The sequence below is a fragment of the Natrix helvetica genome (genome assembly GCF_964273705.1).
Source record: "Natrix helvetica genome assembly, chromosome: 14".
Lineage (NCBI taxonomy): Eukaryota > Metazoa > Chordata > Lepidosauria > Squamata > Natricidae > Natrix > Natrix helvetica.
Genome location: NC_138564.1, coordinates 1,077,660 through 1,103,186, shown reverse-complemented (window position 1 = coordinate 1,103,186; position 25,527 = coordinate 1,077,660). Strand labels below are relative to the sequence as shown.

General features: G+C 47.7%; 1 protein-coding gene across 3 annotated transcripts in view; it reads left to right on the top strand.

Moving 5' to 3' along the window:
• The window catches only part of SPECC1L (sperm antigen with calponin homology and coiled-coil domains 1 like), a 61,310-nt gene extending 36,028 nt beyond the window's left edge, over positions 1 to 25,282 (top strand). For all 3 annotated transcript variants that reach the window (XM_081966678.1, XM_081966677.1, XM_081966676.1), the window contains 8 exons: positions 955 to 1,046; positions 4,745 to 4,835; positions 8,126 to 8,209; positions 8,819 to 8,975; positions 14,429 to 14,531; positions 19,274 to 19,390; positions 21,635 to 21,694; positions 22,900 to 25,282. In XM_081966678.1, coding sequence (XP_081822804.1) covers positions 955 to 1,046; positions 4,745 to 4,835; positions 8,126 to 8,209; positions 8,819 to 8,975; positions 14,429 to 14,531; positions 19,274 to 19,390; positions 21,635 to 21,694; positions 22,900 to 22,989 — 794 coding nt within the window. In that variant the 3' untranslated portion in view covers positions 22,990 to 25,282. The remainder of the gene's footprint in view (positions 1 to 954; positions 1,047 to 4,744; positions 4,836 to 8,125; positions 8,210 to 8,818; positions 8,976 to 14,428; positions 14,532 to 19,273; positions 19,391 to 21,634; positions 21,695 to 22,899) is intronic.
• Positions 25,283 to 25,527: the final 245 nt, after the last annotated feature.

Below are 25,527 nucleotides of genomic sequence, written 5' to 3'. Positions count from 1 at the left end.
GCTCATGTAATACGCTCGTTACGCCAACACCAGCTAAAGAACTGGCAGCTGTGATTTCACATTGTTGTGTATATAGTAATAATTTATTAAATGTATACATCCAAATCCCAATGACTGGGCAATATACAAATTGCTAGAAACATTTAAAAACAAGGAAGCAACAACAAAACCAAATTAAGATGGCAGAAAGGGGGGAAATGAGTCAGAATGAAGAAAAGAGAGCTCAAACATGAGACCATCTCTGGATGTTTTTTGAGACTGCTAAAGCATCTGGTCCTTGTACATCTGTCAAAAGCATTTTAATTGACAGATGCCATAAGAAAGTACCAGTTTAGCCTCTTTAGATCTAAGACCCATCAGGGTCCCTTTCATTCATCTTAATATCGTTTAATTGTCCCACTCTGTGCACCAATTAAATTCTTAGTTTATCTTTATTATTTTTAATTTCCGCTTGTATCCTAGGAGTAAAAGCAGCACTAAAAATTAAACAATCCACCCTTCAAGTAAATTGTTCTACATTCTACTCACTGTTTAACATGCTGACTATGAAGGGACTGGTTGAAATCTATTAGGCTTAGGCAGAGAGAAGGAAATTCAAAAACTCCAGGGCTCCAGTAAGAGAAGTCCATGCTGGGGGGATGGGGGCTTACGGGGCAGCACCTCTGGCTCTGCAGATTGTAGATTGGACCCCCTTGAACATCCCCCTGAAATGCAAATTCTAGGGGATTTTCCTTGCCCCAAGATCAGTCTAGATCTTGCCCTAAGAAAGCAGTGACAATGCCCAGGTTGCACAGGGACACCCAGAGGGAGACTCCTAGCCAGGGGGAGCTGAACTTCCTTGCCAGCCATGCTTGTTCCTCTTTCCTTGGTATGAGGAAAGGGGAAGAGGGGTTCTTCCTAGGTTATTTATGCCATGAGATATAAATCTGGAGCCGCTTTCTTCTTCTTCCATAGTTCCTAGTCCTGCTGGAGCTACAATCCCCCGAACTCCACTGAGCCCAAGTCCTTTGAAAACCCCTCCGGCAGCCGCTGTCTCCCCAATGCAGGTCAGTGCATCAACAGGTTTGATCAGGCCTGGCGCAGGTTGGCAACAGCAATAGCCTTACGCCAAGAAACAAACCCAGAATGTTTTTCAGGAAAGAGTATTATTTATCGTTGGCTTCCCATAATAGTGCCCAAACCACATAGGTTGTGTACCTCCTGCTGTCTCTCTGGAGAAGCCGTGACTGGCCATGTGGCTTCACCTGTCTCAAGGTCTCCTAGAGGGGACAATCCACCTATTTCTTAGGCGGCAAAGGGGACGGCCTTCTTTACTGAGCCACAGTTAGGAAAACAGTGAGACCCAAAGTAAGACTTGCTAGTTCTCCTCTGCGCTGCTTGGGGAATCCAAGCATGGGTTAACTTTGTCCATTAGCCTAGAGACTGAGTTACGTAATTGTTGACCACGCCTCCTCCGACTGGGGTAATTCAGTTTTTTAACTCAGTCCAGCCTAAAGAGACGTAAAAAAATTCTTTTCTGGGACATTAGACAAATTACTTCTTGTTTCTTTTTGTTTATTCCTTATTATTCTTATTCAATTAGTTGTTCTTTCTGGATATCTTTCGTCTGGTTTTATTTCGTGCATTTGGACTGAATTGTGATTCAAGCAAGCGTGAGCCACGTTGTCTGCTCGTTTCGACGAGCAGCAATTATGCTGGGCTAGACTTGTTCCCATTGGTGTTTCGGCGGTTCCCCTTAAGGCTCTCGCGGCCGGGGGGCACCAGCGCATTGGAAGAATTGCAGCAGCTAGCGGCTGCGGATGTGAGTTGGTTCGCCATTCTTTGCCCCGCACAGGGCATGGATGCAGAGTTGCATCGCAGGGCCCAGAGGCCCAGGGTTGCAACCTCAGCTAGGGACACCCTTAATTCCCAGGCTGACCCCCCATCACCGCTTCCCCCAGTCTACAGTGAAGGATCGGTGTTAGGTGAAGAGGAAGGGATGACAAGGGCCTAGTGCAGAACAAGCAGGCATTTTCCAGCTTGTTCCGGCCTGCTTTATTTAAATCTCTTCTATACAAGGCCAAAGCAACGACCAATATGGGCGGCACCCAGGCTAGTACCGCGGTAGGACTTGATCTCAGCGCTTGTTTGCTGAGCAGGTACAGGAACAGGATGCCATTCCCTTTCCAAAACTGTTTTCAGACGTTGTTCAAAAACAATGGGCCCAACCAACCACTGTTCCCCCACCTATGGGGACAGGAAGCTCTACACCTCCACCCCTGAATTGGACGGGATTCTCCAATTCCCTACGATGGACCCTCCAGTTGCAGCCTTGGCCTCTCTAGCCTTGATCCCATCCGAAATTTCAGAGGGCCTTAAGGCTGGGGACCGTAAGGCTGAGCTGGTCATTCGCAAAACTCACCAGGCAGCTGCCTGGGCTTTGTGGGCTGCCACAGCAGCCTCGTTCTTCAGCAGGACTTCGCTAGTGTGGCTCAGGCAATTACAGGCCAGGCTGGCTCCTGATGATATGCGTCTCCACCAAGACGTCAACAAACTGGTAGCAGCGCTAGAGTTTTCCTCTGATGCTACCCTCAACGTGGCCAAATTCGCGTCTCTTTCAAGCCCATCCGCACAATCAGTCTCCGATTGTTGACCCTTAAAACTGTCTTCTTGGTAGCAATTATATCAGCTAGGAGGGTTTCGGAACTGGCGGTGCTGTCGGTCTGTGAGGACCTCTGCATCATCCATCCGAACAGAGTCGTTCAGTGGTTGGACCCGGCGTTCCTTCCAAAAATTAACTCTTGGTTCCACAGAGCACAAGAACTCATTCTTCCAGATTTCTGCCCGCAGCCTTCACATCCACAGGAGCGGCGGTGGCGTCACCTTGATGTTCGCAGGGCGCTCCGTCGTTACGTGAAATGCACTGCGTCATTCAGAAGGTCGGAAGCGCTGTTCGTGTCCTTTCAGCCATCATCCATGGGGCAGAAGGTTTCCTCACATACCATCGGACCCTGGTTGAAAGTGTGTATCGCCCTTGCCTACGACAGTCAATCCCGACCGCTTCTGAGACGCATCACTCCCCATTCCATCAGGAGTGCTGCTACCACGGCGTCCTGGGCGACACAGGCCTCAGTGGAAGACATCTGCAGGGCGGCGACCTGGTCATCACCATCGCCGTTTGTCAGACATTATAAAGTTGACATATATGCCTCGGCTGAGGCTTCTTTTGGGCGGCGAGTCTTGCAGAGGGTTCTTTCACCACCTAGGGCCCCTGAGCAGCCTAGCTCCCGCCCTTGATTTCATTGCTTTGGCATGTCCCATGCTTGGATTCCCTAAGCAGCGCACAGGAGAACGACCGTTGACTTACCTGAATGGTCCTTCTATGTGCACTGCGAGAAGAATCCAAACCCGCCCTCGGCTTCGGCTGGTCCGGGCATTTGACCTTTGCCTACTATTCCAATCGTTGGTTTACTTACCTCTTAACTATTGCATTTCGTGACATTTGTTCCATCTCTTGGATCGGCTGAGCCTTCGTACAAAACTGAATTACCCCAGTCAGAGGAGACGTGGTCAACAATTACGTAACTCAGTCTCTAGGCTAATGGACAAAGTTAACCCATGCTTGGATTCCCCTCGCAGCGCACATAGAAGGACCGTTCAGGTAAGTCAACGGTTGTTTAAAACTCCTTACAAACCATGATTAACTGGAAGTCCTTCTTTAACAGCCAAAATTGAGAGGGCAAGTTGATTATTTAGTAACACGGCCATTAAGCAAGACACGACATGAGCTGCTCCATTGCCTCTACATAGCCAACTGTGCAGATCTTGTGAGTGTGAGATATGGCAACAGTTGTAAATGTGAAGATTGGTCATAAAGTTACTTTTTCAGCAGTATCGTAACTTTGAACCATCACTAAATAGGGCTGTCGTTAAGCAAGGACTATCTGCATAATACTTGAGAGACTGGCTTGTCCCCAACTGACTCTGCCTACCCAGTACACTAAGTGGGTGCCCTCCATTAAACGTTGGCATCTTGTGGCACCTGAGCGGGGTGCCTTCTCTGTCGGGGCCCCTCTCTGGAGCATGATTCCCCTAACGATCGTGACTTTCTCTCCTGGGGTTCCGGAAAGCTGTGGGAACCTGCCTTTGGGTCCCTCGGTGCTTCTTATTTGCTTACATTTTGTTGTTTATTAGACTCTGTTAATCTGGACTGTTGGCTTTATTTAATGTTTTTAGCTGCTCTTATATCTTTACATCGCCCCGAGTCTACTGGGCTTGGGCAGCCAATAAATGTAAATAAATAATGGCTAAACCAGGCTTCGTGGCCCCAGGGTAGCCGACATCTGATTTGCCTAACTGATTCTTGCCAAGGGTCCTTAAGGTATCACTTCAGTCTTCAGCACTGTGAATGTGATGATGGATTACAATATAATTAAAATACTCAATTACCCTCTAGGGAATCTTGAAACAAGGTCTCCAAGCCAAGCCCGACAGCCACAATCTTTGGAACAAGTCATTTATGTTCCCTAGTGAGGGACCCACAACTGAGAGTCCAGCATAAGCTGATGGCTTGGCTGGTTTTGAGCCTGATCTTCTGCCATTACTTGCTCAGCTGAATCATAATGACCTACTGGGGTTAGTGGTGCTTCTCTTGGAGATGTGTTTAAAATTCAGATAGGGACATAATATTCAAGTGGTTAATGGCAACAGTTGTGTTTTAACAAGCTGGTTCCTTTTCTCAAAAACAATTTTCCCACCCCTTTAGAGACATTCCATCAGTGGACCAATCTCTGCTCCTAAGCCGCTTGCAACTTTATCAGACAAAAGGTCCAGCTATGCGGAAATTCCAGTTCAAGGTATGATGCGTCTTTTGCTATGAACATCACCAGGCACATTTTTAGAATCCTCGAGGAGTTTCTGTAATTCAGAAACATGCACTGATGGGGGCTGAGCTGGGAGGACCTTTGCAGAAGGCAGATCAGCTCCACATCTTTACCCCAAGGTGGAGTCACTGACAGCCTGCAATCTCTTTTAAGAGCTGGCTGGGCTGAATTGTGGCTTGTTGCTTGTCTTCTGGACCCTTCCAGAACAAGAGACTGGTTTGTCTTTGGAAGCGTCTTCCGGTGATGGCTGAGCCCAAAGGAGAGACTCTTCACTGCTCCAGTGGGCAAAAGGTTCCCTCAGCCAATTCCTCCCCTGATTTTTTAAAAAACATGTCAATTCCTGGAGTGATGCTAAAATTGCCTGTTTAGAAAAACTTTGCGTGGCTTTAGGCATTTTATCACTTCTGTTGGAAAGGAATCACATCGGGACAGATCAGTGGTTTTCACTACCGGTTTGTTGGGCGTGGCTAGGTGGGGGAGGGAGTGTCATGTGACTGAGTGGGCGTGGCCAACTTTATGTCACTTATACAACCCAGTCACATAATACCCCCCACAAGCCACGGCCACAGAAAAAGGTAGGAATTTTTTTTAACTTCTACCTATCTACCTGCAAGCCGCCCCACCCTCCCTTCGCCAGTCGCATGTGTCGCCTCGTTTCCCTTCCTTCAGCAGCCCCGGCCCTAGTCCTGCTTCCTCCCCCACCACCACCTCTTTGTTTGGGCTACTTACCTTCTTCCCACGGCATCTGGTCTGGACTCCAGAAGGCAAACTGACCTCCAGTAGTTTTCAGCAGCCCCCAGCCAGCCGTTGCAGCCACAAAACGGCTCTCAAAGAGGAGGCCACTGGGACGCTTCTTTGCCAGCCGCTTCCCAGCAGTGGCAGCTGGCTGGGGGCCGCTGAAAACTACCGGAGGTCAGCTTGCCTTCCGGAGTCCGGACCAGACGCCGCAGGAGGAAGTTAAGCAGCCCGAACACAGAGGTGGTGTGGTGAGGGCGAAAGCAGGGGGAAAGAGGGTGACGCGTGCAACTGGTGAAGAGAGAGCAGGCGGTGGCTCTGGCCTTGGCACTGGGAATGGCACATTAACCTGGGGCCTCAAGGAATGGCGCATCCCTGGGGCCCCAGCCCATAACCCAAGGCGAAGGGTGAGCGGGCAACATGCTTACTGGTGAACTGAACAGAGCAGACGAGGCACGGAGTGACTAGCAAGGTGCAGAGGCGACTGGCGAAGCCGCGTGATGAAGCGAAGGCAACTGTCAAGCGTGCCTCTTTCAATAACCAAGAAAGAAAACTCCCAACTCCATTTTTGTAGAGATAAAGATACTTTTACTGGTTATGAAAAGAAAGCAGCCAAAGGAAAGCAAGATCTGAGCCAAAAAGGCGCAAACATGTACATATCAAACATTTGCCCATCACCCTCCCCCCAATTACCCCAACCCGATGAGCAATCTGCAACTCCCTAAGGTGTCATGTGGGGTGCATCTTCAAAAAGCCTCATTTAGTTGGTATGCAGAAACCGTTGACCTTGACCAAGCCCAAACCCAGGCCATTAGCATGTGCAGAAGATGTTGAGAACTAAACTCCCTCCTGATAACTCCGCCAGCACCAGAAATTCCCCATCCTAAATACCTCAAGCCCCCTCCCTCCCTGTTTCTATGGCAGCTGATAGCAAGCAAGCAAAATAGAAGCTGACAGCAACATATTGGTATCGGCGTTGGACAGGCAGGGCGAGTGAGTGTCAAGCAGGCGGACAGGGTGGGAGAGGGAGCAAGCGGTGACTGAGCGAACGGTTCAGAGGCGTGACCAGCCAGCAGTCGCTACCAGTTCAATGACCCACGCCAAATTTCCACTACCGGTTTGCGCGAACCAGTGCGAATTGGCTGAATGCCACCTCTGGGACAGATCCCTTCTGCCCTATGCTGAGGCTTTCCTCTTAGGACAAGTCCTATTGATGGAGATATTCTACTTTGAAAGTGGATGGGATGAGATCCCAGAAGCTGTGAGAAACATGCTTTGTGTTTTACCAGTGGAGCAATTTAGAAACCATCTTCTCTGCACATATGAACAAGCTGCTTTTGAAAGATTATCCAGAAGGGGTCTGACTCGTGTGTTTAATGAGGGGGAAATCCAAATTCAAATGTTCCTCTATATAGAGAGTCCTCCATAGCACACCTGCACAGATCTTGGATGCAACCTACTTTCCTTATTCACTTTTGCTTCTACTGGGACAGTATTTCTTGAACAAAAAATGAGACAATAGTGAACTATAATATTTATTTCTCCATTTCCAAATATTTTTCTGGTGCTTGGTAGGTTTACTTATCAACTTTTCCTTTCAAAGGCCCCTTCCGGTAAGAAAGAATGGTTTTCACATCTGGGTGTAGCTCTTTGATTTATGGCTGGGCTTTTTAAAATAGACTTTCACAGGAATAGTTTTCATGTGAACAAGAAATAGGCTTCCTTTTGAACTTGGACAAATAACAGCAAAGCATCAACAATAGCAATTCTTCCACCGCTTAAAATAATACTTTGTTTTAGTCCTTTTTAGTTGTTTTTTGAATGCCATTGGCATTATTTAATATAAACGGGAAAGTAAATTGGAATCCAAATATATTATACTCTCTACAGAAATGGGAAAGGGCCTGCCAAACGCTTGCATCGCTTCTGACCCAGATCAGAAAATACTACCTACCTGGGTTTTATGCAGTTATCATTTGGTTTATTTCACCTAATCACTTTTATCCCATTCTTTTAATTGAAAAACAATTTTCAGTGTGATTTGGAACAAATTCCAAAATTAAAGTTAAACAAATGAAAACAGGATGATAAGCTAGAGAAAAGAAGCTACAGTATGCATGCTAACAATTTAAGACATAATAAGGTTCTCAGTAGAAGGAAAGTATATCCAGCCCGTGGAAGAATCTATCTGAGAGAAAAGAAAAGCCAATTTTTGCTTGCAGAGTAATTTCCCAACCAAGTTGCAGCACCAGAAAAATTCTGTCTTTCAGCCCAAATGACCACTTCTTCATAGCTGAAGGCAGCATTTTAAAGGTTAGATGAAAGTTTTGTTTAAGTCTCAAGTTTGGGACCCCCCACATATGGAGCAGTAAGCCAGCTTGCATATACGTGAACGTATACTCATACGCACAAGTACTGGGTCTTTATCGTATTGGGTCATCCACTCTGCCACCTCTCCCTGTAGGCAGGATCAGGTCAGGTCTTGTGCTGAGGTTGAGGTGACGTTTCCTCATTCCCTTTCTGTGCAGATCATTTGCTGAGAACTTCTTCTACCAGCAGACCAGCTTCTCTGCCAAGAGTTCCTGCTATGGAAAGTGCTAAATCGCTCTCTGGTAATAATGGGATAATGATGGGTACTAGGGAGGCAAGCTATTCTTTGTATAATGTGTTGCGAACATCCTTAGAAAATGTCCACTTGTAAGAGTGTTCAAATAGGACTTCTGGATATTTCTGGTATGAAGGGCCACTTCATTATAATATTGGTGGTTTGTGAAATAACGCATAGAAATGGGTGAATCTCAACCTTAGCTTTTATCTAATCCCAGTGAGCACAGTTAACGGGTGATATGTAAAGAAAATGGTTATTGCTATGCGATAGTCCTCTGTTTGCAATCGGACAGAAGAAAAGTAGATAGTTTAAAGCAGACACAGGAGATTCGTTCCTTGCCAAACAGATTTTGAGATGTTGTGTGTGGAATAGAACTTCTACAACTTAAGATCTAGATCAGTAGAGTAAATGCAGTTTCTTTCTAAAGAACATCTTAAGCCCTTAGAGTTTGTCCTTTGAAGTTCAGGAACAAGCCTAGACCTTACTTTTTGGACCAAACTCAGTGGTGGCAGCACCTACTGGGTGGGGTTGTTAACGGTACTAAAATGCTCAGATTGCCAATGTAGGATCCAGTATGAAATTGAACACCAGGCTTTCCAATTTTCCATCCAAGTGTCTCGCCGAAGCAGTGAAGAAATCAAACGGGAGATGACCACTCCCGATGGAACATCTCCAGCCTCCCTCGTAGCAATTGGGACCGCTTCGCCACAACTGTCGCTCTCATCTTCACCAACAGCATCGGTCACTCCTACAACACGGAGTCGAATAAGGTACAGCTCATTGGTCTCTTCCATTCTGGCCCTGACCAGCAGAGCTAGTGAGGTCCGTCACTGGGACCTCCAGTTGGGCTTCCTAACCCTGAGGGTTGACGGTGCCACTTAGGAGCATGCCTGCTGGCCATTGCCAGAACATTCGCTGGCCTTCGCTTGTGTGCTTTTGAAGCATCTCCTTGGCTGGATGCAGGGCACTCCCCCCTCTTGCTTCTGGCTAGTTGCTGTTAATCCCCAGCATGGCGCAAGAATGCCCCTCTCTCTCATTCCTGCACCCATTGAAATCCAGTGCTGCACGGAGTGAAGGAGCTGAGTAGTATTTAAAATACACCCTGTGAGTGCTTTTAATGGTGCATGAAGCCTATTTGGATACGGCAACAAACAGCAGTCTGAGAAGACAGCAATAGTCCATTGAAGGGAACTTAAAACATGAGTTTCTGCTCAACTGCTTTGGTACTCTGAGAAAAAATAAACTTTTCATACGTAACTCTCTTGCTGTCCTTTTCGGGAGGAATTGTGCACCTCGCGTAGTCCAGCCCCCCCCCCCCCCCCCCGTGCTTTACAGGTGGAGTTAGAGCCGTCTTCCAATGAAGTGCCCTTTAAAGAGAAGGCGGCAGTGGCAGCAGCCCTTGAGGAAGACATTGACTGTTAAGCAACTCTCCACACTTCCGCTTACAGCCACCAGCCATCTCTTGAGTTGAGTTGCGGCTCTGTTGAGTTGCTTCTCCCATGTCGGGCAGGAAAGATCAGTGAAGGTCCAATGAAACTGACGTATTGCTAATCATGTCAGCATGCAGGAATATTCTCAATGAATGGGTCAGTTCCAGCTTGGATCCATGGAATCCAAGGGGGGATTGGACTTCATCTGCTTGTGGCTACGTAGGGATTCTAGGCTGTTTTTACCTCTGCCACTCCTTCTCCTATGGCTCTCTGGTTCCAGTTTGGTTTTCTGGGGCACCCAAAACTCTGTCAGCACTTCTTGTTTCCGAGGCCAAATACCGTCCTGAATCTTCTGCTCTCCAGAGTAGATCTATCCATCCTCCCCTGGTGCTTCTCCTACTGGCTGTCCTCCCAGCTTGCTTCTCCATCGGATTTGTGTGCCTCAGCATTCTCCACGGGTTCCCAGCAAAATTCCCTTTCTTTTTCAAGTTGGATGACGTACATTGGGTGGGTCTAGAATATGATGCTAGGGTGAGGTAGCTTGATTTGAATAAGAGAATGCTTCTTTTAATGCAGCTAAAACTGGCATCCGTTTTTTGGTAGATGCTACCAAATGGTGGTTTGTCTGCTAAATGGTGGTTAGTCTGCTAAAATGCTTAAATGTTTGTTTGTTTTGCTTGTAAGTTGCCCGTTCCCCAAGGTTGTAGGTAGCTAACAATATCAAAATATAAAATATAACCCCATAAAATCATAACCTTCAACTTGTACTGATGTTACTTTGAATCAAACAGCTTTCTCCAGCTTGTAGTAAAGCACCGCAGGTTGACAATTGCCTTGTGAAGAATAGATATTGTATTTTGAGCCAACCAAATGTCAATTCTTAGTGCCATCTGATGAAAGGATAGGTTATTCAGCTATTGCTGTATGTTTATTTAATATGTTAGTATGGATGTTAAATAATTTATTAGATATGTATGTTTTAAAATAAGGATATCCTTAGAAATGAAAAAAGTATAGCTAAACAATATGCTAGTCAAGGCCTAGAATGCCAGCATAAAAAAACAGTTAAACTGGTTTGGGCTTGGAATGCAGCTGACCTAATAGACAGACTCATTTATAAGATTAATATTTGTTGTAAACCACTTCTCATTGTGTGCACACAGTTCATTTTATTTGTTTCCTGAAACATTATTTTCAAAACAAAGAACTTGACATAAAATGTGTTCCTCTCTGGAATTTAGAAACAAGCTGTACTGTTCTTTTGCAGTGTTACGGATGATTTGATTTTTGTTTTCTTTTTAAAGAAAGATTTGGTTTAGACTTAAAATATTCTTAACATGTAGTTTATGTTCTTACATCCATAGATATCTAGTTAAAAGTCTATCAACCAGACCCATAGACGAGGAGGTTTGGCAGAGCAGTGGTAATTCTAGGGAATCCTTGCAGAGGCATTGGAGATCTTTAGGATTACAGACCGACTAAAAATGGATGCAGAATGAGAATGAGAAATGGGATTGAGCTGGACTGGGTAGGTGGGAGTCCATAAAACGTAACACCTGCCATTTCTTTCATCACATTTTAGCATGCTGGTGACTGTTAAAATGGATAGTATCTGCTTCAAAGTGAGGAAAAAATGATCAGGCAAGAGAAGATTGTGGTGTTTTGATACAGAGAATTGCAGAATTATGAAAGTTGAAAAAACAGAGGAGAGTGGTGTTGCAGGTTTTTCCTTTTGGTGGGGAGAATATAATGCTTTTCTTTGTGTTGGAACATTATGTTGAAACTATTTTACCGCTATTTGAAGACTTACACTGTATTTTCCACGCATTTCCTTTCTGAAAATGGCAAAAAAGTAGTGGGCCCTGGAAGTCAGATTAGCCAGCAGATTTTGAAAATCAGAGGATCTACAGAAATCATTATTTAGACCTCTGGTTTGTCAGGTGAGATATTATGAAAACATGCAAAACTTGGTTTTGAGGGATGCTCACAGTTCCTACATGCGATCCTGATGGACCCCTATTGGAAGGATTGCATTCTTTGTGGATCAGCAGTTAGTTTGTGGTTACTCTTATACATAGAGAAAGGTAGTCCCTCCGAAACAGCAGGGAGGCAACCACGGTCCTTGATTCGTCTGCTTTCAGTTGCAGGTGAAGTTTTATTTATTTGTTAAATGATGCGCCGTCCCTCCCACCGATACGCCAATTCTGGACTTTGCACATTTCTGTAGAAGGTGTGCATCAGATGGAAACTGCATTTCTGTAGCATTTCAAGGGAAATGCACTGTTGGCTCAGAGGTTCAGCACAGGCGGATTTCAGTTCAGCCACACTAAAACCTGGAATATTTGACTGGTTTGGGCTAAAAAAAATCCTAGAGAGGCTTGACCAGCAAGCAGGGCAGTGCTGAAGCAGGTTCTCTCCTCTGCATGGCCTCTGGGCCCCATCCTGTCTTTCAGGGTTCCCAGCATCTTCCTTTCCCTTCCTCCCACTGGGCACCATCACACACATGAATTCAAGTCCAGCACATCCAGTTGGCTCTATGGGAATGCATGGGTGATGCTGGTAGCCGAGTCGGGGAGGCGAAGGAAAACACCATACCAGGGAGAATGTGGGAGCTGCAGGCATTCAAGGCGGAATGGGACAACCTACCACAGCCAACTCGTTGCGGCCAACTTGTCATGGTCAATTCACCATGGCCAACTTGCTGCGGGATAATTTAACAATTCGATTTAATTATTTTAATCTTTGTCATTCAAATTTCTTTCTATCTTTCCTTTTGCATCCTTTCTTTAATTATTCTATTCCACCATTTCTTTGATATTAGTGTAACTCTTGTCCCACAGGGAGTTGGTTGGGGCTAATTGTCTCACTGTGAGTTGGCCGTGGCACATTGGCCGTGGCCAGTTGTCACAGACCCCATTCAAGGGTGTTGGGATTTTCCTTGTCCCTCCTTAGGCTCCCCAGTGCCACCTTTTCCTATCTCCCCACAGTCCCTGCATGCCACCTGCCTCTTTGTCCTTCGGCCTGAAGGCTCCTGTTCTGGGTCCATGCCATGCCCAAGACCAATCACACAGATTTATTTGTGTCTAGACCACATATAAAGTTTTGCTCATCCCTGGTGAAATACAAAAAAATCCAATTTTGCAAATAGGCAGCTGAAATAGGCTTCTTGTAGTTCTTTCCCTCTTCAAAAATTGGGCGATAGAAAGCAGTTCCCTGAAGACCAACCTTTCTCCAACTGGAGCTGTGGGAGGTGCAGCATCCTTGGCCGATCCCAGGAAGCATAAGCAGATCCTAACGTGGCTGGTCCTTGGTGGGAAATGTCAGTGCTGAAGGCTGGATTAAGAATGGGAAAAATTCCTTGGAAGAAGGCAATAAAACAACTGACGCATTGTATGGTGTGGTATTGGCCATTCCACACCCTGCCACCAACGGACGGCCACTCTGGGCCTCTTCCTTGAAACTGGGCCATCTGATGGGTCCTGGGATGTCTGCCTTTTGGTTAGGGCCCCTGCCCTCTGGAACAGCCCCCCCCCCCCCGATACCCCAACCCAATTGACCTTAGGAAGGTCTGCCAAGCCTGGAGCCCCACCTGGAGGGGAGCCATCATGGCCTGTCGCAGGGCTTCTCAACCGTGGCTGCTTCAAGGTGTGTGGACTTCAACTCCTAGGGGGAATTCTGGGAACTGGAGTCCAGCCGCCTTCAAGCGGCCAAGGAACCCTGGCCTCCTGTGGGTTTTGTCCTGAGTTTTCATTGGCTTTTCATTCCATTGTTTATTTTGCTTTCTTGACTTTCGGTTTATTGTAAACTACCTAGAACCACAATGTTCAAGTTGTGTGGCATATAAATGCCTTACATAAATTAAAATTAACTTAAAAAGAAAACAGCATGAATCATGAAGACTTAATCGGAGGAGTTTACCTTTCCAAGTTTGAAATGAATGGATTTTGGCAATAAACAACGACCTGCTTCTCCTGTTCACTTCCAGGCAATTGGCACAGGAGAGGCCCTCCTGGATTTGGCCAGAGCACTGCCAGGTGTCTGTTCATTTCTGGTCCTGAAAGCGGCTGTTATGCGTTCCTTTCTTTTTTCTCAAAGGAAAAGGCCTCCGTTGTTTGAGAAAGAGAAGCCCTAGGAAAGGTGGGATTTCTGTCTCAAACGTTATCCCCTCCCCCACCTTGTCAGCACATGCACAGAAGGCCTCCTGGGACTGGAAGCTCAGTGCATCTGGCTAAGGCTCTCCGGGGGGCTGCCCTCCCAAAAGAATTAGGGCCCATCGGCCTGTGTCTGGCTCCTGCCTCGCCTTGGCTTCTCGGGGAGGCCCCTCCGTGTGCGAGAGGACCACTCTGTGATTTCAGGAAGTGGGCTGTTCTTCTCCCCCCCACTTGCGTTGCCTCGGTGGAAGGTCTCTCTGGAGTTAACGCCCCAACTGGTCAAGGTGACATTCTCAAATAGCCAGGAGTCGCAGGGAGATGTTATCAGTTGATTCTCTAAACTTGCATTAAAGTTTAGGAACGCTTTATGTTTACACCTCATGTATGTGTACCAAATGCTTCTGACTGATTCCATGATTATAAAAACCCCCCGCCCCTTCTGCCCCCATTTCCCCAAATCTGCCCCCGTGTGCTGAGCAACCCACCCAGCTTGGCTGCCACCTCTTAGGCAAGGGCGCTCCTGGGTGGCGGAAGGGGCTCTGGGCCCAGGGCCTTCTAACCCAGGCAGGGCACAGCACACAGGTGGCACCTCTCCGTGTTTGGGGGACTTTGATTGAGCAAAGCCTGTTCCTTCTTTTCCAGAGAGGAGAGGAAGGACCCTCTGTCTGCCCTGGCGAGGGAGTACGGGGGCTCCAAGAGAAACGCCCTGCTGAAGTGGTGCCAGAAGAAGACCGAGGGCTACGAGGTAAGCCTGGCTGGGCCTCTGCTTGGCGCACAGGCTGAGGGCAGCGAGGCTGGGGCACCCTCCGCCATCTCAAGCGTGAGGGAGCCGGTATGTCCTGTGCCTGCAGGAGCAGCTCCTGTGCTGCGTCCCAGCCGAACAGTTATTAATAGCTACTCTGGTTACTTTGCACAAGGTAAATGTCTTTTCTGACAGAGCAGCTGACACTCCTGCTCCCGGAGGTTGAAATGGCTGTTTCCCCCTCCCGCCTCGGAAGAGAAAGAGCGCAGAATGGAACCTCTGGGAAGGAAAAAAAACAAAAGGCAGCCGAGACTTGGAATAATCTCTGCTGGTCTCTGAGACTGTGGGAGTTGATTCCCTGCTCAAAAGACCCACGGTCCTCTCCTTCTTTGCTCTCCTTTGGGTGAGAAAGAGAGACTGCGAACCATTCAGGCTGCTCCTTTTAATCAGAGCACCTGGTTCATCTCTACCTGTACGGAGAGGTGGCTGCTTCTGAGCATCGAGCCTCAGAGATTCACTTGGCTGCTTTAAGCAGAATCCCTCCCGGCCGTCTCCTCTCTGCCCGGCTCTTCTGTTGTGGAATGAATCTGGAAAGGGGGGGGGGGGGGAAGCTGTCTGGTTTTTATACTTGCACTCCATATATACCTTGTTGGGCTGAAAACAGCCATGAACAGTCTACGCTTGTTCTGCCTGGATAGTTTTTTGTTTTTTTTAAAGAAATAGAATGATTATTTAATTTTAAATTCCCAAATTAGATTTCAGTAAGCCTTGTGCTCATTTTTTTTTAATATTACCCGGATTTTCTAAATTCTAGTATTAATGCTTTAAATATGCCAAGCAGGTTGGTTTTATAGATTGTGTAGTTCAGATGGAAGGCTTCAAAAGTTTGTTCAGGAAATAGAACCGCTGATGAATTTGTTGACCAAATTTCTGCCCAGCCAGTCTGGAAGGTTCATGGCAATTCAGAAGACGAAGGTCGTCCTTGGCAGCACCGTTTGTTCAGCAGCCTTCAGGGCCACACAACAAGGGGTACAGAGAGAAGGGGGGCTTCCGCATGAGGGGCCCACAAGCGAGCACATGCTCGCAGCTCCGTTTGGCATGTGGCGTCCACACTGCTCACGCAGACGAAGCAAAGATGCACCCGCCACCCATCCGCCGTCTCCGTGGTCCAGTCGCAAACACCACATGGCCCACTAGTGGGCTGTTGTCCAGAGGCTGGTCCCCGACTTAGTGAAATGATGTTAATTGACATGTGTCCTCTCGCTTTGCCATTCCTTTGCCTGGTTGCTTGGTATTTTTAAGCGGCTGCCATGCTGGCCCCTCTACTAGCCTTAATACCCCTCCCCAAAGAGGGATTGAATTATTGTATGTTTTCTCAATATACAATAAAGACAGACTCCTCCTAACTGCCACCCGGTTAGTGAACATGTGGCTGATTTCTATACCATAAATATTTACTTTGGATGTATCCAGAGAATACCTCCCCCCCCCCCATACCCTCATTTAGATTGGGATATGCTCCCATTTGATCTGAGTACTTCCAGTGCAGCCTTTATGTTGCCTTTGGTTCCTCAGTTCCCCCGAGAGACTCTGGAGGAAATTAGGGGCAACATCTGTTGATCACCTTCCCAGAGAGGTTTTTGTGGCATGAGATGCTTCTGTGCAAATTGGGAGGCATTGCAGTAGCACATAAGAACTGAAGCCATAACTGCAACCAAGTAAGGTGCCGTAAAGGCTCTTCTGTTTCTGGAAGCGATCCTTGCACAGCACCAGCGCTCGGCTGCATCTGCCACGGATCCGGTTTCATCTTTGGCTGAAGCACATCTCTGGGGCTGAGCCCTGGGTCATCTTGCCCTCCTAAAGGGGCTTTCCCCCCACCCCTGGGAAGGCTGGCATAGTCTTTCTCCTCATTCCAGACAGGATCATCCCTCAACCCAGATAAAGTTTTAATGGAATTTAAACAGGATTTGAGCTATACGCTTACAAAAATATAGGGCTAAGACCAACCGCCCTTGTGGTGGCCCCCTTGTAGGTTTTCCATTGTCCTTTATTGTATGTTGCTTGTTCCATACAAGATATTTTTTTCCTTTGATCAAATTGGTTTATTCTGGAGAGTCCAGGCCACGCGATGCATCGTGACATTTCCTCCCTTCGGGGGGCTGGGGTGGGTGTGGCCTGGGTGTGGGATGCCAGTTTGACACCCCTGCTCTAGGCAATTATACCGACTTCCTGTGTGTGTCTGCTCAGATGCAGAGGCCAAGCAGCTGCTGTGACCGTTGTGCTGCCCTTGGCCCCGGACATGGTCTTTCCGATCAGGAGGTTGCTCTTCCTTCAACCAGACCCAGCTGGGGCTCCTAGAGATCAGTGGATACCCTCGTCTCAACATTAGCTGCTTCAAATTGGGGTGGGTGGGTTTCCCATGTCTCAAATGTTGTGCCTCCGTTTTATGAGTCTGGGACCGTAAAGAAAAAAAGGAAATGTATTCAAAGAAGGTTGAGACCTTATGAGCTCCAAATTGTCTGCTGCTCCCCTGATGAATAGCCTGGACCACCCAGGGCTCCGAGGGTGGATTTTCTGCAAGGCCCACCCACCCACAGGGCCCCTTGGTCCCCTTGTGTCCGTTCAGAGAACCCAGCCGTCCTCACGGGGCTGCCTGCTTCGTTTCATGATCTCAGTGCCACCTGTCTAAAATGGTGTTTCTGGCAGATCTGACCCCAGTTCGATAAAGAAAACTCTGTTGGGAAACTGCCTAAGGAACTAATGACGTCGTGGCTCTTTGTTCTTTATGCTTTGTTTTCTTTAACAAAGTCAAGTGGTTTACAGTATTATGACTCCCAAACAGGCACCTTAAAGAGGATTACAGTGAGCTAAAGTTGAAATATTGGGGTGTAGTGAACTCTGTGGCTAGGAAAAGGGGGGCACAATTCCAAAGAATTCTGACATCATTTGGAATCATTTTATGGGGAGGGAGTTGAGTTTCTCTGCCTTGTATATTTTATATTTAGATAGATCTTTTTTATCAAGATATGTCTATAAAAAGGGTGGGGTTTTTTGGTTTTGTTCTGTTTCTTTTTACACATGTGTAGCTGTAGATGTTCCAAATTCAGCAAATGGTTCATTTATTTCTGGAGAATCTGTTTTTCTACATTTTCCCAGCCCTTAGTCAGTCTGCAGCCTCTATTAAAGGGCAGTTAATCCACCGGTTTGTTTCTGTAGCTATCAAATGTCACTGTCGTTTTCTGATATTCTGATACACATTTCCATTTACAATAGAGAGGAACAAACACAACAATGTTGTCAAAGAAGGATTGTCTAGCTAACAAATACATAAGCCAACCTGATGCCCATTTGTAATAGTGGAATTAATCCTGCATATAGAGAAATACAATTGCCAATGGTTACCTATACCGACATTTCTGTGCTGACAAATATATTTAATTGAGAAAAAAACTTAGCAACTTGTGTAGACGATTTCTAAGTGGTCTCTCAGCAAAATGTTAGAGACCTCATGTCCTGGTGTTTGAGCATCACCCAGAGAGAGATAAGCCCTCGGCATTTAGTTGTCGGTGGCTTAGCAAATTGAGCAAACAGTGCCATGGATGGGAGCAAGGTTGCCGCCAGTCAGCAGTTCTTCCATAAACCTGTAACGTTATTACAAGCTCCTTTGCAGAAATCTTCATTTACCTTTGCTTGCTTAGAATGAAAGCTAAGCACAGTTGGGCATTTGCCAGTGACCTTAAATAGTTGAAGTGATCTCATAAAAAAAACCCGAATCAGGGGAAGTTTACACTCTCCCAAATGTATCAAAAACCTAAGTAATCTCCAGGGCTGCCAGAGGTTACTGACTATGGCAGAGATCCCCGCCAGATGGGTTTGAGTGCTAAGCATTTTCTCACCATCCACGAGACAAACGAAATCAAGCGAGAACACCGTCCACATCTTGCTTTCCAGCCCCTGTATTTGTAAGAATGAAAAAAAAGCCACATTCAACCTTGTTTAAAATTCCCATTGTGCAGCTGCATCCGTTTCAGACTTTCACATACAAGCCGTAGATCTTACAATGACCAGAGGGGTGGAAGGGATCTCTTCTCCGCTGCTCTTCTGGGGCTTTAATCTGACCCAAGGACATCCTGTGTGCAGGGTTGCCTCGGGAGGGAAGAACCCAAGTAGAGGCCTTCTGTGTGACAAAGCAAAAGAAGAGAAAAGTGCAAAACGTTTCTCTTGAGAGGTTCATGGAAACGGCTCCTCTTCCATAACCCGGACATGTAAACTCCTTCTGCAAAAGAGTCACAATTTGCTTGATAAAACCCTGAAGCCACGGGATGTGAAATGACGCAGAGAGAACCTGACACGAGGGCAGGGGAGGGCAGCAGGAGGCTTCCATGAACAGAAGCTGAGAACCCCAGAGAGAAAGAGGAGGAGCCGGCATTCCTCCCAGGGCATTGCAGGGGGCAAGAGCAGTCAGGCAGGGCATCCCTTCATCCAGAGGCCCAGCGGGGATTTTGAAGCAGACAAACACCCATCCATCAGGGATGCTCCAGTTTGCTTTCCTCTTCTGAGCAGGGTGCAGATTGGCTTGGATTGCTTAAGTGACTCTGATGCTCGGAGGCTAGCAGCCCCTGCTGCTCTCCCTCCCTCCCTCTCTCCCTTGTTTTTGTTTGCTTCCTGTTCCGTCTTAACTTGTGTTCTGAATCTAAGACTATAAGCCCCTTTTCTCTTACCTGCTTTGGTTTCCCCCATTTCAGAATATCGATATCACCAACTTCAGCAGCAGCTGGAACGATGGCTTGGCGTTCTGTGCCGTCCTCCACACTTACCTCCCGGCACACATTCCCTACCAGGAGCTGAACAGTCAGGACAAGGTAGACTGCCTGAGCCTGCCCATGCCGAAGGGAGCCTTCTTTCTGGGCCTTCCCAGCCCCCTTTGTACGCCTGCAGTTCTTTCTGTCCGTATAGGCCCACCAGGAAGTAGGCAAGGCTGCAGCCCAGTCACTTGACCTGCATCCTAGCAGCCCTCCCGCTTGGAACAGACTGATTGTGTCCGAGGGAGGCTCTGCAAATGTTTAATAAATGTATATGCCTCCCATCCCACTGTCACTATCCAAAGGGACTCTGGTGGCTTTCTTGAAAGAGAAGAGCAACCAAGATGATTAGGGGACTAGAAGCTAAAACATATGAAGAACAGCTGCAGGAACGGAGAATGGCTAGTTAATTGAAAGAAGGACGAGGGGTGATACGATGGCAGTCTTCCAATACTTGAGGGGCTGCCAAAAGAAAAGGGGGTCAACCTATTCTCCAAAGCACCAAAAGGCAGGACAAGAAGCAATGGGTGGAAACTAATCACGGAGAGAAGCAACCTGGAACTAAGGAGAAATTTCCTGACAATGAGAACAATTTACCTGCAGAAATTGTGTGCCAACACTGGAAGTTTTTAAGAAGAGACTGGACAACCATTTGCCTGAAATGATATAGGGTTTCCTCCTTGAGCAGGAGAGAACAATTAGAGTATCTTAAGTAAGTAATTGTTTAAGATAGTAAATATAAGAAGAAAAGGAAAACTTTATGGTGGACAAGCAAACTATCAAAATACCCAGCAGGATGAACTCAGAGAAGCCCCAGAGTTGCAAAACTGGTAGCCCCTTTTCTGACTAACAAGACTTTATTAAAAAGCCATCTGTCTGATGTCTGTCTGATTTTCTGCCCCATAGACTGTCAGGCTTTCCTCTGAGTTATGGAAGTCAGAGAAAGATCAGGGGCTGCCTGGATCCAGGGAGGATTCTCTGAAACAGTGAAGAGGAAGGGGAGGCCTGGTAAAAAAGAGGAGAAAGAAAGAAAGAAAGTGTGTGTGTGTGTTTATTTGGTAAATTCACATTTGTGTTGGAGGAAAGGGCCTTTGCCTGCAGTACCCAGGCTGTAACTGTCAATCCTACATGAGCCAGGAGCTCATCTTCCAGGACGGGGGTTAATTTTGCTGACTGAGAAAAGCTCCTACGGGGCCATTAATTAAACACATTTCCACCCTGAAAAAAACCAGAATGTGGAGCCTCTGGTGTGTTGTGGGGGGGGGAGTGAGCCTGGTGCCCTCCCTGCCTGCCTGCGCTCCTTTTCTCACTGCAGCGTCTCTGCTTGTCGCAGGACTGGCTTGTCTTCATCTCCATCAGCCTTCTGTTCTTCGACTTCTGCCCACAAGCATATTTGACAGAGTAACAGAGTTGGAAGGGACCTCAGAGGTCTTCTAGTCCAACCCCCTGCTTAGGCAGGAAATCCTACACCACTTCAGACCAATGGTTGTCCAATCTCTTCCTCCCAACTTCCAATGTGGAGCATTTTCAACTTCTGGAGGCAGGTGGTTCCGCTGATCAATTGCGGTAAAAGCATTGGGAAATTTCTCCTTAGTCCTGGGGAGAAATCTCTCAAATTCCCAGAGATCCATTTTGGAAGGGGTGAAACGTTTGCTCACTTTCAGTGACATTTCCTTAAGGGAAGAATATATTCTATTTCCATTAGAGAAATTCTGATAAACCGTGAAAGGCGAAGGACAGTGCAAAACTTTTGTGAAAGTGGACAGCTGGTCCCAAGGAGGGGAGTGGGTGAAGCTCAGGGATGACCTGGGGGCTCCTTGTTTTCTTGCAGACGATTCCTTCCCCACAGTAGCACCGATGATGCCACACAAAGCAGGCCCAGAGAGCCCCACGGACCCCTCGGGGGCAGGGAGTGCCCCAGTCCACAACCCTCCCTTCAATGACTCTTCTGAGCCTTGAGAAAAGGGACTTGGGCACGTGGTCAGTCGCACGATGGGAATTTCAGTGCTTATAACAGTTGCATTCCCATGGGGCCACGTGGTCATCGCTTGTAAAACTTTCCCAGTTGGTTTCTGACAAGCACAATCAGTGCCAGATTCACATAATGACCATGTGCTTCGCTTAACAACTTTTGCAAAAAGGTTGGAAAACGGAGCAAAACGTACTTAACAGATGCTTTGCTTAGCAACAGAAGTGCTGGGCTCAATTGTCGTCGTACGTTCAGGACTATCTAGCAGTGAGGAAAGACCTTTAAGCCGTTTTTTGGGTATTTAAATTATTTGCTGTGCCTTAACTCTGTTTCAGAGAAGAAATTTCACGCTGGCTTTCCAGGCCGCTGAGAGCGTTGGCATCAAATCCACTTTGGTAAGTCTGTGCAACGATGATCCCATTGGTGCCCAAGTGGCAGTCTTAGGCATTGACAATAGTGCAAAGTTGGGGCATTGAGAAGGGCAGTCTCTCTCCCCTCTCTCTCCCTCTCCCCTTCTCTCCCTTCCCTCCCTCTCTCCCTCCCCTTCTCTCCCTTCCCCCCTCTCCCTCCCCTTCTCTCCCTCCCCCCCTCTCCCTCCCCTTCTCTCCCCTTCTCTCCCTTCCCCCCCTCTCCCTCCCCCTCTCTCCCCTTCTCTCCCTTCCCCCCTCTCTCCCTCCCCTTCTCTCCCTTCCCCCCTCTCCCTCCCCTTCTCTCCCTCCCCCCCTCTCCCTCCCCTTCTCTCCCCTTCTCTCCCTTCCCCCCCTCTCCCTCCCCCTCTCTCCCCTTCTCTCCCTTCCCCCCTCTCTCTCTCCCCTTCTCTCCCTTCCCTACCTCTCTCCCTCCCCTTCTCTCCCTTCCCCCCTCTCCCTCCCCTTCTCTCCCTCCCCCCCTCTCCCTCCCCTTCTCTCCCTTCCCCCCCTCTCCCTCCCCCTCTCTCCCCTTCTCTCCCTTCCCCCCTCTCTCCCTCCCCTTCTCTCCCTTCCCCCCTCTCCCTCCCCTTCTCTCCCCTTCTCTCCCTTCCCCCCCTCTCCCTCCCCTTCTCTCCCCTTCTCTCCCTTCCCCCCTCTCCCTTCCCCCCCTCTCCCTCCCCTTCTCTCCCCTTCTCTCCCTTCCCCCCTCTCCCTCCCCTTCTCTCCCCTTCTCTCCCTTCCCCCCTCTCCCTTCCCCCCTCTCTCCCTTCCCCCCTCTCTCCCCTTCTCTCTTCCCCCCTCTCTCCCTCCCCTTCTCTCCCTCCCCCTCCCAACCCAATAGACGACCTGACAACATCACAAACCACTGCTCTCTTTGCAGGTGAGTGCTGAAGCTGGTTCACACAGACCAGTAACACAGATTGTCTGAATGCCAGCCGGGCCTTTAGGAACTCTTTCTTCTTTAGTCTTTGTGATACAATCAGATACAATTACGCCTTTGGTGTAAGGAAAGCAGCCCAGCCCTGACCTGCTTTCAGAGACAGCTTTTTCCGTAGCTGAAAGCCTGCAGGATTTTATTTATTAATGTAATTACTTTTATAGGCAAGCTTATATTCAGAAGGGAAGAAGTTAATTCTACATGACTGGCATCTTTTTATGTTTCTGTTTTTTCCTTCTTGTTTTCTTGCTAGGATATTAATGAAATGGTACGAATGGAGCGTCCAGACTGGCAGAACGTTATGCTCTACGTCACGGCAATTTACAAATACTTTGAAACCTGAGAGCAGGAAGAGTGGAGAGAAGCAGAAACTCAAGACTGTGCCCTAAAACCAACTGGCCTCTTTTGGTGGACCCCTCTGGTCAGTTGAGCGAGCTGATTGGGCAAACTCCACATTAAGTGTTAACGAAGATTTCGTCCTTTTCTTGCCAGGGACTAAACGGAATATAAGCTGCAAAAAGCACAAGGCTAAAGAAGGTCGTCTGACTGTATCACAAAGACTTTCTTTAGAAAGTGTTCCTAAAAGTTCGGTAAATATTAATTTTGTGACACCCCAATGCTCCCCAGAGCAGAAGAAGCGGCTTCTGGTAGCCTCATCAAAGCCCTTTGAGATCATCTCCGTCTCTTCAGTAAAAGAAGTGCAAAGGTGCCTTCTCCTTGCCACCTTCACCTGACCGCGGGGGCTGTCCCGCCGGGGCTGTGCACAGCCGAGGAGTCATGTCTTAAGGCTGCCTCTTCCGAGGTTCTATTGCAATAAAGGCCCTGCCTCCATTAAATGGGGGGACCTGGGAGAGCAGGCAGATCAGCCCCAGCGTCCAGGAGACGACCATCTGGAGATCGGTGGGCTTTTCCTTGGGAAGAACTAACTTCTTTCTTCTTAGCTTTTCTTTTTGGTGGTGCTCCAGATAGGTTTCTTTCAGGTGAAGAGGATGTTTGGGTCACAGGACAGGAGAAGCTTTTCAAAACCTGGTCAGCATAAGGCTCCTGCCCCTGTGGGGTCTGCCGGGGCTTTGCAGCTTCTCTACCTGCTTAGCTGCTGTTCCTGACTAGGGGGCTTCTGGGGGTCTCCCTGTGCAGCACATTGAAGGGAATGAGGCGTGTCCTGCTCTGCAGGCTGTACTCTTGGGATTGAAACTGGTTTAATAGGTGGAATTAGTCCTGATCAGGAGATGGAAGAACAACCTTGGGTCTCCACCTGTTGCTTTAAATCAACCTGGCCCAACCCTGGGGGGGGGGAGTGCCTCACCTGCCCCTGGGAGAGCAGCAGCATCATCCTCCAGGACCAGGGATCTTCAGGGCGTGTCTAGTGCTCCCCCTCCCTGGGAGGCCTTGGCAAAGAGGCAGTGCTAGGACTTGCTGCTGGGCAATGAAATAAGAGATTTCTCCCCCCCCCCCCTTTCCCTGGAAGGGCCAAGTGTCAATCTGCTCACACCCGAGAGAAACCCATTGCCTTTTTGAATACACGTCTGTTACCTTTTGTTTCCAGATGTTCTTTGCTTTTCCCACTCAACGTAATTTTGCATTCTTCAACGTGCCTGGCAAAGGACTTTGAATGTTGCCGGTGTGTGAGCTGTCGAGAATATAATCCAGTTCCACAATTTAGCCTTGAGAACACTCTGGATGGGCATTGAGACCAGACTAGGTCCTGAAGCTGGCCAGAATGAACCCTGAAGAATGTAGCCAAAACGTTTTCTTGTGCCTCTTGTACGTCATTCACAGTGCAAAAACATTTTACAAACTGTCTGTCAGCTGCCAAGTGGGTTCCCCACTCCAATGCTCAGTTTCCTCACGGAGCCTGCAAATAGCGACAGATTTTCCTTGGGATTCCCTCTGTGGAGATTCGCATTAGAGGAAATAGATGGGGAACTGGCTCTACGCCTCCCAGCATCCTTCTGTTGGCCTTAAGAGGAGTCTTTGCACCAAACGGTGTCCTGGCCATGAACTCTCTGGACGTGGTGCAGGAAGGAAGGAAGGAAGGAAGGAAGGAAGGAAGGAAGCCTTCCACCTCTTCTTCCAGAGTCTAAATTATGAGGCCTTGTGTCCTGTCCCCCCTCCCCCAATTGTATTGCATTCTATAAGAAGACCTATATTTTTCTTCTAAGCAGGTGGCAACGCATTGTAGCCCAGCAACAGGAGGTGGGCTTCATACAGGAGTCACTCCAGGAGTCCTTGCTCTGGCCTGGGAGGGAGGGGAGAGGAGGGGGGGAAGGAAGGGGGCCTGGGGTAAAGGGAGATGTGCAAAAAAGCAAAGCCTGGAGAATGAGAGGCACGGAGAGCAGGGGAAGAAAGCCTCTGACCCACTTTCTGGCAGTGACGGTCTATAACTTTTGATAAAGAAGGAATTATATTAAGATCTCAAAAAAATTATTTTATCAAGGAAAGCACTCAAGTGGGTGAAAGAAATCTAAAGAAGCTTCTTACTCTCCAGGAGAAGAAGGCTTAACAGGGAAGTTCTTTGTTAGATTCTTTAAATATTCTTGAATTCTTTAGCCATCTTCTAAAAACCAACTAACTTATGTAAAAATATATTCTTGTTACTTTTGTCTTATTAAATATTTTGAATATGCGATAAAAAAGCTGCTCTCAATGTTTCTATGTTTCAGTATCCTATAGGACACTACTTTGATTTTCCTCATGACTGTTTGGGGAAGTTTTACCAAGGTGCGGGGGAGGGGGGAGGGGGGATCCAGATGGGTCATCCTTATCACCTTCTTCCAAGGAGAACGGGGGTTTAGGCAACGTACGGTCTAGCCGCTTTGGGCTATCCCTGCCATGCAGGGCCTCACACACAGACCCTATTTGGTGGCAGGGTTCCTGCCCA